The 15045-nt window shown below is 43.3% G+C and overlaps 1 protein-coding gene across 1 annotated transcript in view; it reads right to left on the bottom strand.

Annotated features, from left to right (window-relative positions):
* Positions 1–2587: 2587 nt before the first annotated feature.
* The window catches only part of LOC142582366 (uncharacterized), a 51265-nt gene continuing 38807 nt past the window's right edge, over positions 2588–15045 (bottom strand). The window contains exons 4-8 of the mRNA XM_075692010.1: positions 8381–8514; positions 6291–6501; positions 4476–4609; positions 3713–3935; positions 2588–2982 (exon numbers count right to left, since the gene is read on the bottom strand). Coding sequence (XP_075548125.1) covers positions 2906–2982; positions 3713–3935; positions 4476–4609; positions 6291–6501; positions 8381–8514 — 779 coding nt within the window. The 3' untranslated portion in view covers positions 2588–2905. The remainder of the gene's footprint in view (positions 2983–3712; positions 3936–4475; positions 4610–6290; positions 6502–8380; positions 8515–15045) is intronic.

Below are 15045 nucleotides of genomic sequence, written 5' to 3' on the forward strand. Positions count from 1 at the left end.
GAACGATTCTTGTCGCGCCAAGCTGTGTGAAATACACACCAAGACTGAAGATAGGGCTAGTCTCTAAAACATTAGGATTGGGGGAACATCAGAAAAAGCGTTAGCAAAAAAAAAAAAAGGAAAAAGAAAACACGGACAGGGAATGGAAGAGTATCCACACCTGCGCGATCGGTGAGAAGATGACAAAAACTAAACAAAAAGAAATTCAGTGGTGATTTAACGATATATGCGAGAAAAATGCGTTATCATTACATCGCACCTCTTTGAGGTCCCGAATCCATGAATAAAACCATGTTGTTGCCCCCATTGATCGAAAAGTGTTGTTCAGCAGCTCACTACTATATATATATATATATATATATATATATATATATATATATATATATATATATATATATATATATATATATATATATATATATATATATACCTCCCCCACGTGAGAGGCTTCCCACATTTCTCAAACTTTTTTCTACTTTCACACTCCTAATGCTAACGCATTAAAAGAGACAGCTGTACGTCTCCATTTTATCCATAATTATTGTGCTGCTTCGCCAATATACGTGATTAAATACACGGCAATGTTAACGTGCACAGCAAAATATCATCCGCAATATAACCGCTGGAGATACACGGTTAGGCTTGTCGCGGTGAGCTTTGCCTGCGGGGCGCATGTGCATAGCAATCTGCACTCGTTTTCAGTTTTACACGTATATTATACCTGATTCCATAAATGTTACGTGCTTCGCACAAGCGAATGCCCTCCTGAAGAGCAGATGCAGGAAAATGCGTTTTCCGGTTCGTCAGGCCTTCAAAACCGCTGTGCGAAATCATTCGAAACTCCCTGTGTGCCTTCGCCTCGCCGTCGGCATCGCACGCCAGTGTTCCTACCACTTCCGTCCATGGCGCGACCCGCCAGCGCGCAGCTGGCGCCTTCAAATGGCTGCCCGTTGCTTACCGGCGTATGCTGTTTCTAAGCGAGAAAATAAAATCGAAAATTACACTAGGGCTTGAATTCTCTGTTGGGTGTTTTACGTACGATCTGTACAATGCAGCACGAAGTGTTGCATTGCATTTGTGTTTTACATGCACTGTGAGGTTCGTTTAGGCTGCACCAACGGTGCGTGAATGCTGCGCCAGCAAGCTTCCTCGTTGTTTAATGACAATAATTTTATATCCTCACCTCGCTCGTGTATTAAGGAGTAGCTGACACGCCCGACTCATGGCAACATCTATATGTCTTATGTAAAGCCAAGTCAGCAGAAAGGCAACATACACTGCACGTAATGAACATGCGAAATGTACTGTAATAGAGTTCTTCCTAGAAAATTGTACAAAATGTATCGAACGACAGTATGTCGCAGAACAATGCTGGGCATCTGCGTCCTCAGAAAAAATAAATGTTAGGAGGAGTGGTAGGAGGGCCTCCCCGCGCGTGGCAGAAGTGTAGCTTAGAGCAATAAAAATGGAAAATAGGATTGACAAGCAATTACGAGAAATGATCCTCGGCATGCGTCCTTGCTATCTTGTGCGCCGATTTCTGTTTTCCGGCCTATATTTGTCCCTTGCTATCTCTTCAACCCCTTCACCCTTGTAAAAACCCTTGTAATGTACAGCGCGAAGAACAAGGACTGAGAGAGACGACAAAACTGCGTTGTCCTTGTCGTTCGTGCTGTACGTCGTTGTTACCATGAATTGCTAACTAGCCCATGCAACCACATTTGTTCCCTTCTCCCTATTGCACCGTGCAGGGTGCACGTCGCAAGCTCGACTTTCTATGCTTGTTAACCGCCCTGCCTTTCCTCTCTTTCGCCTTTTCTTTATGTTAGCCGCACGCATTACTGATAGTGGAATGAATACAGTTTCTCCCTTCGAGTCCTCTGACAACGTCTTATCACTTCTTAAAAAACGTCGCAACTTTAAATTAGTGCCGTTGTCGTGGTAATAGATGCTGACATTTATGAGCAATCGTTGGGGTTGTTCACTGTGCTATGGTGTTTATTTTTAGGCGCCGAAGGGAGCAGCTGTCGGGTGCAAGTGAATGCGGTAAGTTTTTTTTTAAAGGGTTAAACAAGGAGCGAATCTCTGAGGCAATGGTAGTATGTGTTATGATGATGTAAAGGGTACCGTATGGCGCCGGTTGTGGATTTGTGGATGGATGCGATTAAAAGAACCCCTTAAGCATTAAAATACAATACCATTTTTTACACCCGCATTATAAAGTGTGTCTGTCTTGGTGTTCATGTGTGATATCGTGTTGTCACACGACGTCATTCCTTAAGCTAAGTCAGATTGCTGATGATGCGTGCGTCGCATCTGCATTTAACTTTTCAAGCACAAGCGACAGCTCACTTTCATGTCATTGCATTATCACAAAAATTTTGTGATCAACACAGGGACCTATTTTTCGTGTAGCACTTCTATTTCGCTTTGCCGGTTTGTGTAGAATGCAGCTGCCGCATCAGCCTTTGTTTCTGGCGAGGTAACGCGGTCACGTTAGGATATCAACACTTTTAATAACAAAAAAACTGTTGTCTTGAACGCAGCACTCTTGTCCTGGTTTACGAACACTCAGGTGTTCACATTCAGGTGCTATGACGGTTCACAAAAACAAAGGCACCAGCACAACGTACACGAAACATTCGCAAGGTTGTAGAGGTGTAAATGAAAACGGCGCTCGAGCATGTCCAGCCAGCGTTAGCCACATTTTCCACTGTAGCATCCTTCGAGACCCGAAACTTCGCCGCCAGGCCAGGTTTGTATGAGTGTCCTTGGCACCAACTGAGTGGTCAGAAATGCTGTCGTAGAAGAGCGCACAAGTCCTCAGACGAATAAAAAGCAGGGTTGTTGGTGAGGCAGTGAATTCTCAATTGCTTGCGTTTTGCGTGATGACTGGCGCAACTTTTCACAGCTTCGGCAGTACAATCAAAACCAGTAGACTTGACAGCAACGGCACCAACACGAAGGTTGCTCCATTGGATACTGCATAGGTTTGAGAGGTAAAACAACAACAACAACAACAACAACAACAACAACAACAACAACAACAACAACAACAACAACAACAACAACAACAACAACAACAACAACAACAACAACAACAACAACAACAACAACAACAACAACAACAACAACAACAACAACAACAACAACAACAACAACAACAACAACAACAACAACAACAACAACAACAACAACAACAACAACAACAACAAGCAAATGAAGAAGAACAACAACAACTACAACAGGCAAATGAACAACAAACTTGAGCTACATGATGACGAGCGGATGTTCTCTTTGTTTCCGCGAATTCTCTGATTTCATTATTTATATATTCACGGTTTTATTCCTATCATAATAGCATGTAACCAAAAGAAAAGAGTCTGCTGTCAACCAAGATGCGAGGATCTTTGAAACATCCATAAAATGATGATTTAAGAACTAATTTTCCCGCCATAAACATTTTACAGACACAGCATGAATGACGTTATCGCCGGGATCGGCCATTTGCCATCAAAGATGCTAAAAAAGAGAACGAAGAGAGAATTAAACGACCTGTCTCGAAATAAGTTTTCCGGTAAGCATTATTTTAACTGAAGCATTGCCGAGGAGCAAATGTGCTCATTAGTTGCACAATTTATCGCAAATTAATTTTACTTTTAAGCGTTGTGAGAGTCTGTTATTCAGAAAACATCTAGACACTCGAACGCACCGTCTTTGCTGGCTGCTCTGAATCCCGACATGGCTCGGTGCTTGTTTTTGATGCTCGCCTCTGCGCTGCTGGTATTGAGGACGTTCGACAGCGTCACCGTGCAGCGCAGATGCATGCGTTCATCCTCGAAGTGTTCGGGCCGCACCCTGAATCGGAGGCCCAGTGATGCAGCGTACCTCGGGTATCTCTGCAGCTCGTGCCTCACCAGGTACTCGGGACGGGCCTGCAAGTGGCAACAATCACGAGCTTCTCCCGGTTTTCGCGAAGGTCACCTACGATGCCTTCGTAAATGAAGTGTGCTCGTTTTGTGTTGTACTACTTTTTATCTTTATTTGCAGAAATGTCGAGGTCTATGTAAGAAAGAGATGTTGCTGTGCTCTCGTATGAGCATGTCATTGCGAAAGGCGTTAGAAAGTTGTTAAGGAGGTTTCGTTGGGCTCCAAGCAGTCTCGTAGCCGGAAACCGCCATCTGAGAGGAATTTATTCGCGTTTTTGGTCACACTATACTTCGCAACCAGTGGCAGGTTCACTAGTATGACGTCACACCTCCACGTTTTATTACCTTTTGTGACACAGGAGGAATTGAGATTGCACGCTGTTTACGATTCAACAAACTTGCTATAGAACAAGACTAAAGGGAAAACAATAGAAATGACTGCTTCCATGTAAGGTCTTATAGTTCTTTACATCAGCACAATCCTCTAGGTAAATTTCGCTTAAGTATTAACGGACGTCAAGAGTAAATATGCATGTGGCCCCTTACCTCTTTGTCGTTAATGAACCACCTCAACTCCGGAGGCCGGTCGTACTCTGAAGATCTGCAGGTCAGGTTCACAAGGTCGTTGACCCGGTACTTTGGCGCACCACCGTCGATTCTGGGACTATGCGGACTGGCCTCTAAAGGTAACACATCGAAGATAACCGCATGAGGTGCGCTAATAACGGAGTAGCAACGACGTTTAATGTTGCTCAGTTGTAAACATATATGTTATCAACGCTTGATAAACGAGGGCGACCCATGGGGTCTTGCGTGCGTACAGCTGATCTGTGCATGGGGTATTTATGACAACTATATTGATGAAGGAGGAAATCGGAATGTTAATTGTTATATCTATGGAATGACACTTCTAAAACATAGTGACTGGCTTTGCAAGCTAAGCTCGACGATATCCTTATATGCATCGATATAGGTAAAATACACCGCTTTACGCAGATATTTAACCAAACCGCCACCAGAATGCACCTAAGCGCAAAACTTGCTTTCATAGGTTGCGCGTTTACACTGTTGCACACTTTCCTTAAATTATGTATAGAAAGGCACTGCGAATACATTTAGGCCCTGTTGTCTTTATTCACGTCTCGCTCCCTCTTTCTGTCCCGTCTTCTTTTAGCCACTCCAAGCATCACGCGCCGTGAGCGCTGTCGTAATAAATTTGAGAAAGTGGCAATCTAATAATTGCATTCGTAAACGGCACGCGAGGTGAACGATCATATTGAGTCGGTATATCATACGTAAATACGGTTCAAGCTCCGCCACTTATGCTTTGGAGCACTAATAGGAATGTATTTCCCAGGCAATCACAAGTTATCCTGTGCCGTGTGCATGTGTGCGCACGCATTTGCTTCCTTTGATCTTTGTGCTCCTTCTCAACTTCACGCAATTGTTTCACTTTCTACCAAAACAGATACCGGGCAGGTGCCTTTTCAATCAGCTTGAAGTTTTTATTTCTCACTACCCTTGCCCTCCGGCTTTCTTTCTATGTTGTTACTCTGCGGCAAATTGTTGTGGTATAATATTGCTTTATAAACGTGAGCGCAAACGTGTTGAGAATGGTTTTTGACGGGCGAAAAGATCTGCAAATTTTAAACCTGCAAAGCTGACGTATAGGTTAATTTTGCGAAATATTGTCGATAAACGTGTCGTATTAAACATGTCCATGTTCCCATTTTTTTTTTCAAGTTGGAGACTTGTGAGCAAGCGCGGAGTTAGCTACTTTCTTTTCGAAATGCGATAGTCAAACGACAGAAACAACATCTTCGTTTAGACTGATAAAATATCTTAAATCATCTCTATTTTCAGTAAGCTCGTGGTAATAGGAGAATTATTAGAAGCAAGAAATGAAGCTCACAGTTAAATTTTTTAATTTCACACCGAATCCTCAACGGAGGTCTTTTTACGTATTTGGGTTTTCTGACTAAATAAGTGCTCCTGACACTTGCTAAGTTTAATATTATGCCGTTTTAGAACACAATAAACTGCAGTTTACGGGAAAAAAAGTTATCTAGGTCCCAGCAGACGCCATCAAATTCGTGACGTCATGGCTAGCTGGTGCGAAAACTTCAAGGCGGCGGCGCCACCAGTCCTTGAGTCTTTTCTGACTTAGTGAGCTTCTTGTCAAGGTAATAATGACTTCTTTGGTATTGTAGAAAGTTAATTCAATAATACGTCTGAGATAATTTTTATCTTTAGAGTTCCTTTAAGAGGGCAAGTGTACTTGTTAGAAATAAGGCCTACTTATATTTGCGTCACTGCCAGAGAACAATTTTACGCATTTTCTTGGTGGTTATCCAATCGCACCTGGATACGGTATGGAAGGAACCGTGTCGCCGACAATAAGCTCTTCGCTGGATGTCAGGAACGTCTCAGATATGACGCTGACACACTTGAGCCGCAGCGAGCTGCCAGTCATGTGGTAGGGCTGCAGGACGAATGATAGGAGGACTCCTGAACTCTGCAGCCCTTCAGAGTCATACAGGGTCTCCAGGCCGTGCACATCGCTGAACGGAACCTGCAAGAAAAAAAAAGAAACCTTGCATAGCATCCCACATAAAATAAGTCGTATATTTAATAGAAATACGGAGCTGATAAATGCGAGCAAAACTGATAAAGCGGAGTCTGCAGGCACATCGCTTAGCTCAAGATATTTATGTTAAGTTTAGCTAATCAGGTGAGTCATCGTTATCATATTCATCTGGTTTAGGTTGGCTAAAGGATGAAAATGACTTCAAAAGATCTCCGATCACCCCTTTCTTGTGTCATCCGAGCCTGTGCTGTGAGTGGAGATTTTCTAACCTCCTCACTCAATCTAGTCTGTGGTCGCCCTCAACTGCGTATTCTTTATTTAGCGCCACTTGTTCCTCGAATAGTCAACCGATTATCTATTTTACGCATTGCAAGAGCGGTCCCATTCCACGTACTTTTCAATGACAGAGCATTTTTTGAAGAACGGCTCTCTATATTCTTAAATGTAACATATTTTGTGATTGTGCATAGATGATAAAATTATTGACTTCCATCTAAAAAAAAACATCAAATTTATTTGTGTTCCACACGTGTCCTTTCCCGGGATATTTAAATGGCAAGGTTGAATGAAAAAGTCATGAGCCTTTCCACTCTGTGAATGTGGATGACGAGCGAAGCTGTTTAGCATACGATACAGAGGTGACATAGAATTTTGAACAAAGGTACGAACGTATTTATTGTACTGATCGGCGGTCACAATGGCGATAGGTATGCACACACATTCTCGTATCAACTCTGCTATTAAATGTCTTACCTCATTGTCTTAGGTGACGGACGGTCACGTAAGACAATGAATGGCTCATACCTCCTTAAGCAATTGTTAATACAACCGTTAAAAAAAAGCTCGGTGCTCTTTCACTCTGTGAAGAAGGACGAACAGCGAAGCTGTGTACGTGGGCTTCTTAATGACGAACTGCGCCTCCGCTGCGGATCGGCCCGGCATTGCACTATCTTCGGAATCGGCCCACGATGTACAGTGCTTAAAGCCTGCTTCACCTCCGCCGGGGGGCGGCCCGGCATTGTACCTTCTTCGGAATCGGCCCACGTATGGGGAGTTTTGTGTCCACACACATACACGATCATGGGGGAACTAGCCCATAACAGCTTCGATGAAAAATTGGTTACGTCTTTGTGTTTATGAATTAATTAACAAATGAATTATTCATTTATTTAATGACGACCACGAACGCCGGAGTGCTGGCACGAGCGCGGTAGCACCGAGGGGCCTCAACGAGCCAGTTGTGGAATATGACGACAATGCTGGAACCAATCTTGATGATGATAGTTTGTGTTAATACAGGGACACGATCCTCAGGAAGGTAGCCCTTAACAACTTCGCTGCAAAAAAATTTAACGCGGCCTCGCCATAACGACGACCGAAAAGAAATGAAATTCTACGCTGGGATGATGAGCGGCAACGGAGCCAGCTATACAAAAAGACAACAACGACGAACGCGTGAGCACAGGCACCAGCGCGTTCGCGCTGTAGCACCGAAGGGTCCCAACGAGCTAGTTCGCGGGGTGTCCACTGACGACGGAAATGCCCTAACCCCATATACAGCTTCGCTGTAAAAGCAAATATATATATGTATATATATATATATATATATATATATATATATATATATATATATATATATATATATATATTATGAAGAGCCGACGCTCTGTGCGAATCAATGTGAGCAACATGTTTGTAAAAGGCTGGAACTTGTGTTTCTGACGCAACGGCAAGGCGACGGCGACAGCGATGACGGTGGCATGACAACCGACTTACTGTACACCGGCGACGAAACGTTACAGCGTATTCCTTTACGCCGTAAGCCGATCCCGAAAATCAACATTATCTCGGGGACAATGCGCACCTCTTGGTCGTTGACGTGCCAGACAAGCTTGGCAGCAGGTAGCGAGTACGGGGCCCTGCAAGACACGTCAACACGTTCCCCGACTTCGTACTTGGCTCGCGTGCCTCGGATCTTGGGTGGGTGCTCGGGAATAACTGTTACAAAGAAGACAAAATTCATACATACATTTTTGAGAAGGCCATTTACATATAGCAGTGCGATGTTCTGATGTCACGCGAAAAAAGAAAGAAAAACGAAAGAAAGAAAGAAAGAAAGAAAGAGAGAAAGAAAAAAGAGAACATTAACATTGACTATGCTGCACGCACTCATTAAGAACAAACGTCTTCGTCGAAACACTGCTCCAAGTAGACTTATCGCTTGCTTCGCACCATGCAGGGTCACTAAGGATCTTTGTTGACGCTTTTAGTTTCTAGTTCTTTAGTTTCTGTTGACGTTTTTAGTTCTTTAGTTTGAATTGTACAAATATTAATTGTACAGTGAAAGGGGGGGGGGCAGTTAACATTATGTGATGCCTGCATATTGTGTATCTATTGAGGAACATTTAGCTCCCCAAAATCAATTTCTCAAGCCAAAAGGATGAAGTTAAGGCAAATATACGATGCCCATTATTTTCACAGACAGGCGCCTTTTGTACACCAAGAAGTGTCCGCCATTATTTGCTCGTTTGATCCAAATATAGATTCCACCGAAGCCCTCACACGAGGCAAAACAATTTGCTTTCTAACAAAGGGACGCTTATTCAACGAAAGTACGCAGGCTCTACGTGCAATTGTGCACTAAATGCTTTAACCTTGCGTCGGTGTATCTTATACAAAAGCCAGACACAAATTCAACAATTCAAAATGCATACTTGCAAAAGTGCTACATCTCTATGCTGCACTCTACAACCTAATGCACCCAACACTTCTGGAGCAGGCAACTTGTGAAGTGCAGCATGGGAACCCCATGATTCTACACAGCCTGCTTATTGACTCTGATCACTGTACCCACATTTACATCAATATTTATAAAATATTTGCGGATACTAAACAAACATAAAGCGACGGTAACGGGCATCATAAGTCCTGCACGAATTTTACCTTGGCCTCTCGAATGAACACACTCGTGAAGTACCCAGGCATAATTTCCATGATTGTTCTCCAGAAGACTGACAAGCTATCCCGTGTACACGAATAAACGTAGCCTAAAATGCTATCAACTATGTTGAAAGAAAACTGCAAATGAAAATATATGCATTCATTCTTTCGGAGACATAGTCCTTGAGTTACCAGATGACTATACAGTGACTTGCACGTTACTATGAAAAAACTGTGAGAGATTAGAGCGCTAAATGATGTGCCTGTAAAATAATTACACCCTTTCCTTAAAAAAAAATTCTTAAACATGTTTTCGAAAGTGTTATTTAAACTTTTTACGCTATGTTTCTCACTCTGCCGAGGGAATTCTGCGTTACACAAAGTTCACATTTGGTTTAAATAAGGCACGCGCTATGGGTCGTGTGTATGCAAAACTGACAGTGTTCCGGTCGATTACGTCCTCTGCAATGAATCGCGTAACGAAGAGCTCCAGAGCCTATATGATTGACCTTTACGAGCAACGCAATATTTTTCAAGCAGCTGTTACATAACTACTAATTTCACCAAGATTGATCTTACCAACAATAAATGGACCACTAAGGAAAATCTTTGTTCGAATTTAAATGCGTTTAGATCAATGCAGGTTTCGCAAACAACTTCTGAAAAAGGTGTTTCCAAATATCACTCTGCCGTTATTAACTACATTTCCCAATTCCCGGAAAGAACTCTGCCTTACAGAATCTTCATATTTAACACAAATGAACGCCATCCTAAGTGATATGTGTCCTAAAATTCTAACGCTAGCTGTCCCCCCCCCCCCCCCCCCCAGTTTGAAGAATTACAAAAAATTAATGAACCCTCATTTTTTTTGGGTGTCTTCATGCGTTATACGACGTTCGCCAGCTGTCCTCTGTGAACTAAAGGAGACACCTTGTTTCTGTTTGGTGAAAGTAAGGGCCACGTAATGTGTCACGGGGAGGTAAAGCTCAAAGTGGGTGGGTTTATTGCGGCTTTTGCAATAAATTAAGTATGCAAGAACTCCGGAACGTTATGAGTGTTTTACGAGTGCGAAGAATTTCGCCCGTTTCCCTGGCTGAACCACCGAGCCACCGTGATTAAATTTAGCGAGAACGGGAGAAAGGCTATGACAAATATTTCTGCTAAGGTAAATGCGTGTGAAATAATACTGCCCTTGCTATAAATTTAAGCAAGAATTCGAAAACGTCACACCGCCGCTATCCGCTAAGCTTCCCAATAACACGAAACAACGATTTTATACCAAATGTTCGTGTTCTAGAAACGGGGGTCACGTTCAGTACAACGGGTTACGAAAGTCCCTTTCCTGGTCAGATTAGGCGCGTGGCAAATAGTTACTGAACTCGTTTCTTTCGCTTATTTTTTCTGTTATACGAAGTTCGTGCTAGGTTTCTTCGGTGTACTCGATGAACTACAAAATACGCAATGTTTATATTTGCTTATATTAGAGGTGGGTTATTAGAAATAAGGTTCAAAACGTGCAGACAAATTACATGCCTTACAAGTAAATTAAGTATTCAGGTTATAGGGACTGTTATAGCTGTGTTTTAGGAACAATGCACAATTTAACACGCGGCTCTGATGGAACTGTAAACTCCAAGATCACGACATCTGGTCAAAATGGGGGAGTGCATGTGGTTATAGTATTTCACTTGTAAAATTAATTTACCAAGTACCCGAATGCGTTATACGAGGGAAAGTTTTAAACGGACCAGTAACATAGGCGCAGTGTGCGGTGTAATAGGGCAATTGAAATTTTTATTGCAGCTGCACAAAAGAATCTGCTTGGATGGAAATTGGGTTGTGATTCTGCAAGGTCAACCAAGTCCGCAGTTATTTTACCCTAACACCTCTGAAGATCTTGTCCTTGCCGCTAATGTGTTTTCAATAATACTTCGGGCCAAGGTGACGTTATTTTGGGGTCCGAATTCTTAAATAATGAACTTGGTGTCCTTGTTTCTGAAAACCATCTGGGCTCAGCGACTGTGTTTCAGTTGTTCTCGACCAAAGCAAGTTGCGTAATCGGCTCGCTTATGGCTCGCACGTGGTCGTCGGAGGAGTCAGGCAGCCACTTCTCCAGGGTGACTAGTTTAAGTGTAGACGCGAGTTTTGCCAGGATCATTCGCCCCGGGTGATCGTACAATACGCGAGCACGGTCCAGGAAGACGCCACAGCCGTGCTAGCAAACTTGCCTGACTGCCCATGTACAAGCATGGTCAAAAGTATACGGGATGCGGGTTCCGCGCTATGTTGGTGGCATGCTAAGACTGCACTAAATACGTAATGATTAATTAATTTATTTATTAATTACTGATACTATTAATGCTACTAATATAAATTATTATTATTATTATTATTATTATTATTATTATTATCATTATTATTATTATTATTATTATTATTATTATTATTAGGAGCACTGTACTAATACAGTACTCATAGCACAATTGAAATCCAGGCAGGGTGCCTAGACACAGGAAATATTAATATTTTCTCAGATAGCAAATTCTGCGCGCCTCCATGATACTGCCTTTCTTCATTTAATATGCGTGTACATGATATCTGATATTTCGTGCGATTTGTGCGTATAGCTCGTCGAATTTCTCACGCCTATCGTCCCCAACGGCGGCGGATCAGTGGCAACGTAGTAGCACACGCCGAATTCTGCGCTAATCTTCTGCGTTTTCCCACGTCGCGGTAGGAACAATTTTTAAAATTTTTATTTTGGGATACCTTACAGGCCTTTATGAAGGTAAGGCTGGATTACACTTAAAGAAACACAATAGAAGCGTTATTGAAAGCAATAAAAATCATGAGCCATTCCACTCGGTGAAAGTGGATGACCAGCGAACCTGTTTAATACACGACACAGAAGTGACACAGAATTTTGAACAAAAGTATGAACACACTTATTGTCATGATCAGTGGTCATCGTGACGATAAGTACGCATGCACATTCTCGTATCACCTCTGCTATTATTATATTAAGTTCCCCATATTCGCGTATAGTCCGGACTCCCGAAAAGCGATGCTCCTGCGAAGAGCGACGGCAGGAACAGAGACGAGAATGCAATCGGCGCCGGCGGGCGGCAAACACCACCGATGAAGCTCACAAGGATGGCTTGGTGGGCTAGTTGGTATGCCATCTCAAAGAGTTAACAGCGCACACAGACAGGGACAGAGAGAAGAGCAACAGGACACAGCGCTAAACCTGTTGTTCTTCACTCTGTCCCAGTCTGTGGGCGCTGTTAACCCTTTAAAAGCACCGATGAAGATCGTTCACAAAACGCCAAGCGCATGCTGGACGTCGGTCTTCGTAGGCGCGTTGCTCTTTGGGAGTCCCGACTATACGCGGCTTCTCCAATACGACGACAGAAGACAAATGAAAAGAAAAATGGGGAACTCCAACTTGTTTTTCTGCTTTTTTATACATTCGCGTGAACGACGGCACCGCCACCGCGGGAGAGCGGAAGGAAAAGAAACTAGATACGCAAGCACTTGAAACGCCGACAAAGAGAGGGTGGTGCGAACGTAGACATCCGGCATCTTATACCAAAAATGTTGGCGAGATACGCCATGCCCCACTTGAATACGCAAAACTGGTTGAGTTCCTGAAGGATATTGCATGGTGTGACATCTGCCCGTCGTCAGGCGAGCTACAACCACCAAGAAAACGTAGCGATAGAATTACGCCCTCTGAGAACCATTATTCTCCGTTTCAGTGAAGACAGATCAATGCCGCAAAGAGTGCACTTGCGCTTCACGAGTCATCCTGTAGAAGAATACCATGATCCTGCTCTGAGATGCTACAACTGCGAGAGGTTTGGACATTTAGCGAAGAACCGCAGCAGTCCACGCCGTTGCAAGATATGCTCAGAAGACCACAACGACTCAGAGTGTAAGTGTGTGTGTCAGTCAAAGTGTGCCAACTGTGGAGGAATCCACACAGCGCCCTACTCTGGGTGCTCTCAGAACAGGAGTGCCTCAAAGGTACATAGACACCAGTTGATATACGGAAGGCTGCCTCTTCATAATGCACCCCAACATAACCTTGATGCCGTAAGATATGCGCCTCCAACTCCCAACAAAGAAAAAGAGCAAGGGGACAATTTAAGCTATTCTGCAGCTCTAAAGCACTCAGGTCGACAACGTTCCGACAGCGAGTTACCCGATCAATCTTTAGAGAATGCTGCTCATCTTGCCCACGCTCTCCCCCCCCCCCCCCTCCCATCGCGTGAAATTCGCCGACTTTCTCAGCTACGCCCTCTGCTATTGACACAGCAACCTCATCTAACATCTCAAAGACTACCTCAGCATTCGCCCCTATACCAGTCATCCCAGCGACCATCCCAGTCAGCTCTCCAGTGATCTGCTCCGTTCACAAATGGAGCTTCAGCATCGTTTGGTGATTACACGTGCATACCCGTGGCACAAATGATCCTGCCCATGCTATTCGCAGCTCTGCGTGCAATTTTCAGCGTCATGCTACAAGCAAACAACCTACCAGACGTAAAAGCACTGCTGTCTATGGAGTCGTTGGTGCTTCCACAACCAATAACAGCTCGACGGCACCTTTACAAAGAATAATCGGTACAACGATGTTTCTGTATTTCAGTGGAACGCTCATAGCGTAATAAGTCAGCTGATTTTCGCAAACTACTAGCTCACTATAACTTTCCTATTCATAAATACTTAGAGCGCTGAAAACACGAAAGACGTCGAGAAACGTGTGTCTTTCTTTCTCTACGTCTTTCGTGTTTTTAGCGCTCTAAGCTTTTATTAATAACTTTCCTGTTTTATGTATACAGGAGGCAGGCGTACGAGATGACTTTCGTCTTTCAAACTCTTTGATATATGAATCATCGCGCATTTGTGGAAAAAGCAGAGCGATGTTATGCGTGAGAAAAGACTTGCCGTCCTATTTAATACAGCCGAGTGATTCACATATACTGGAGTTCGTAGCATGCAAGATATCTTTTAGAAATACATGCGTCACAGTGATAAGCCTTTATCTACAAGGTTCTAGCAAAATACCTGTAGACAGCTTCGTGAATGTTTTGGTATTGCAAACTCACATGCGCTGGTTTCTGGGGACTTCAACGCACATAACGTCATCTGGGGCTGTGAACATAATGATTCCCGCGGAAACATTATCGAGTGCGCAGCAGAAAAATGTAATTTGACCGTGTTAAACAACAGCATTCCAACGTTTTTGCGGCGGTTTTGCTACTCCAGCTCTATAGTTGTAAAGCTCTACTCACATGACCTTCTTGATGTCGTTGATTGCTCAACGGACAAAGAAACGCAGGGTAGTGATCGTCTTCCGGTTCGGTAAAACATTTTCTCATACAGAGTGAATGGGCCCGGCGCTACTCAAAATATGCCAATTTGCAAAATTTTCGTCACTGCTTAAGTAACTCGTAGGGCGAAAATCCGACCTTTCAAAGTTTTGCAAATATATTGTGCGAGTCTTACAAGATCTGTACAAAGCAAGTCATTGTCTCAAATGAATCCGTTGCAGTTGATGGGGATACGAATGTTTAAGGCAACTAG

Source organism: Dermacentor variabilis, chromosome 5 (genome assembly GCF_050947875.1).
Source record: "Dermacentor variabilis isolate Ectoservices chromosome 5, ASM5094787v1, whole genome shotgun sequence".
Taxonomy (NCBI): Eukaryota; Metazoa; Arthropoda; class Arachnida; order Ixodida; family Ixodidae; genus Dermacentor; species Dermacentor variabilis.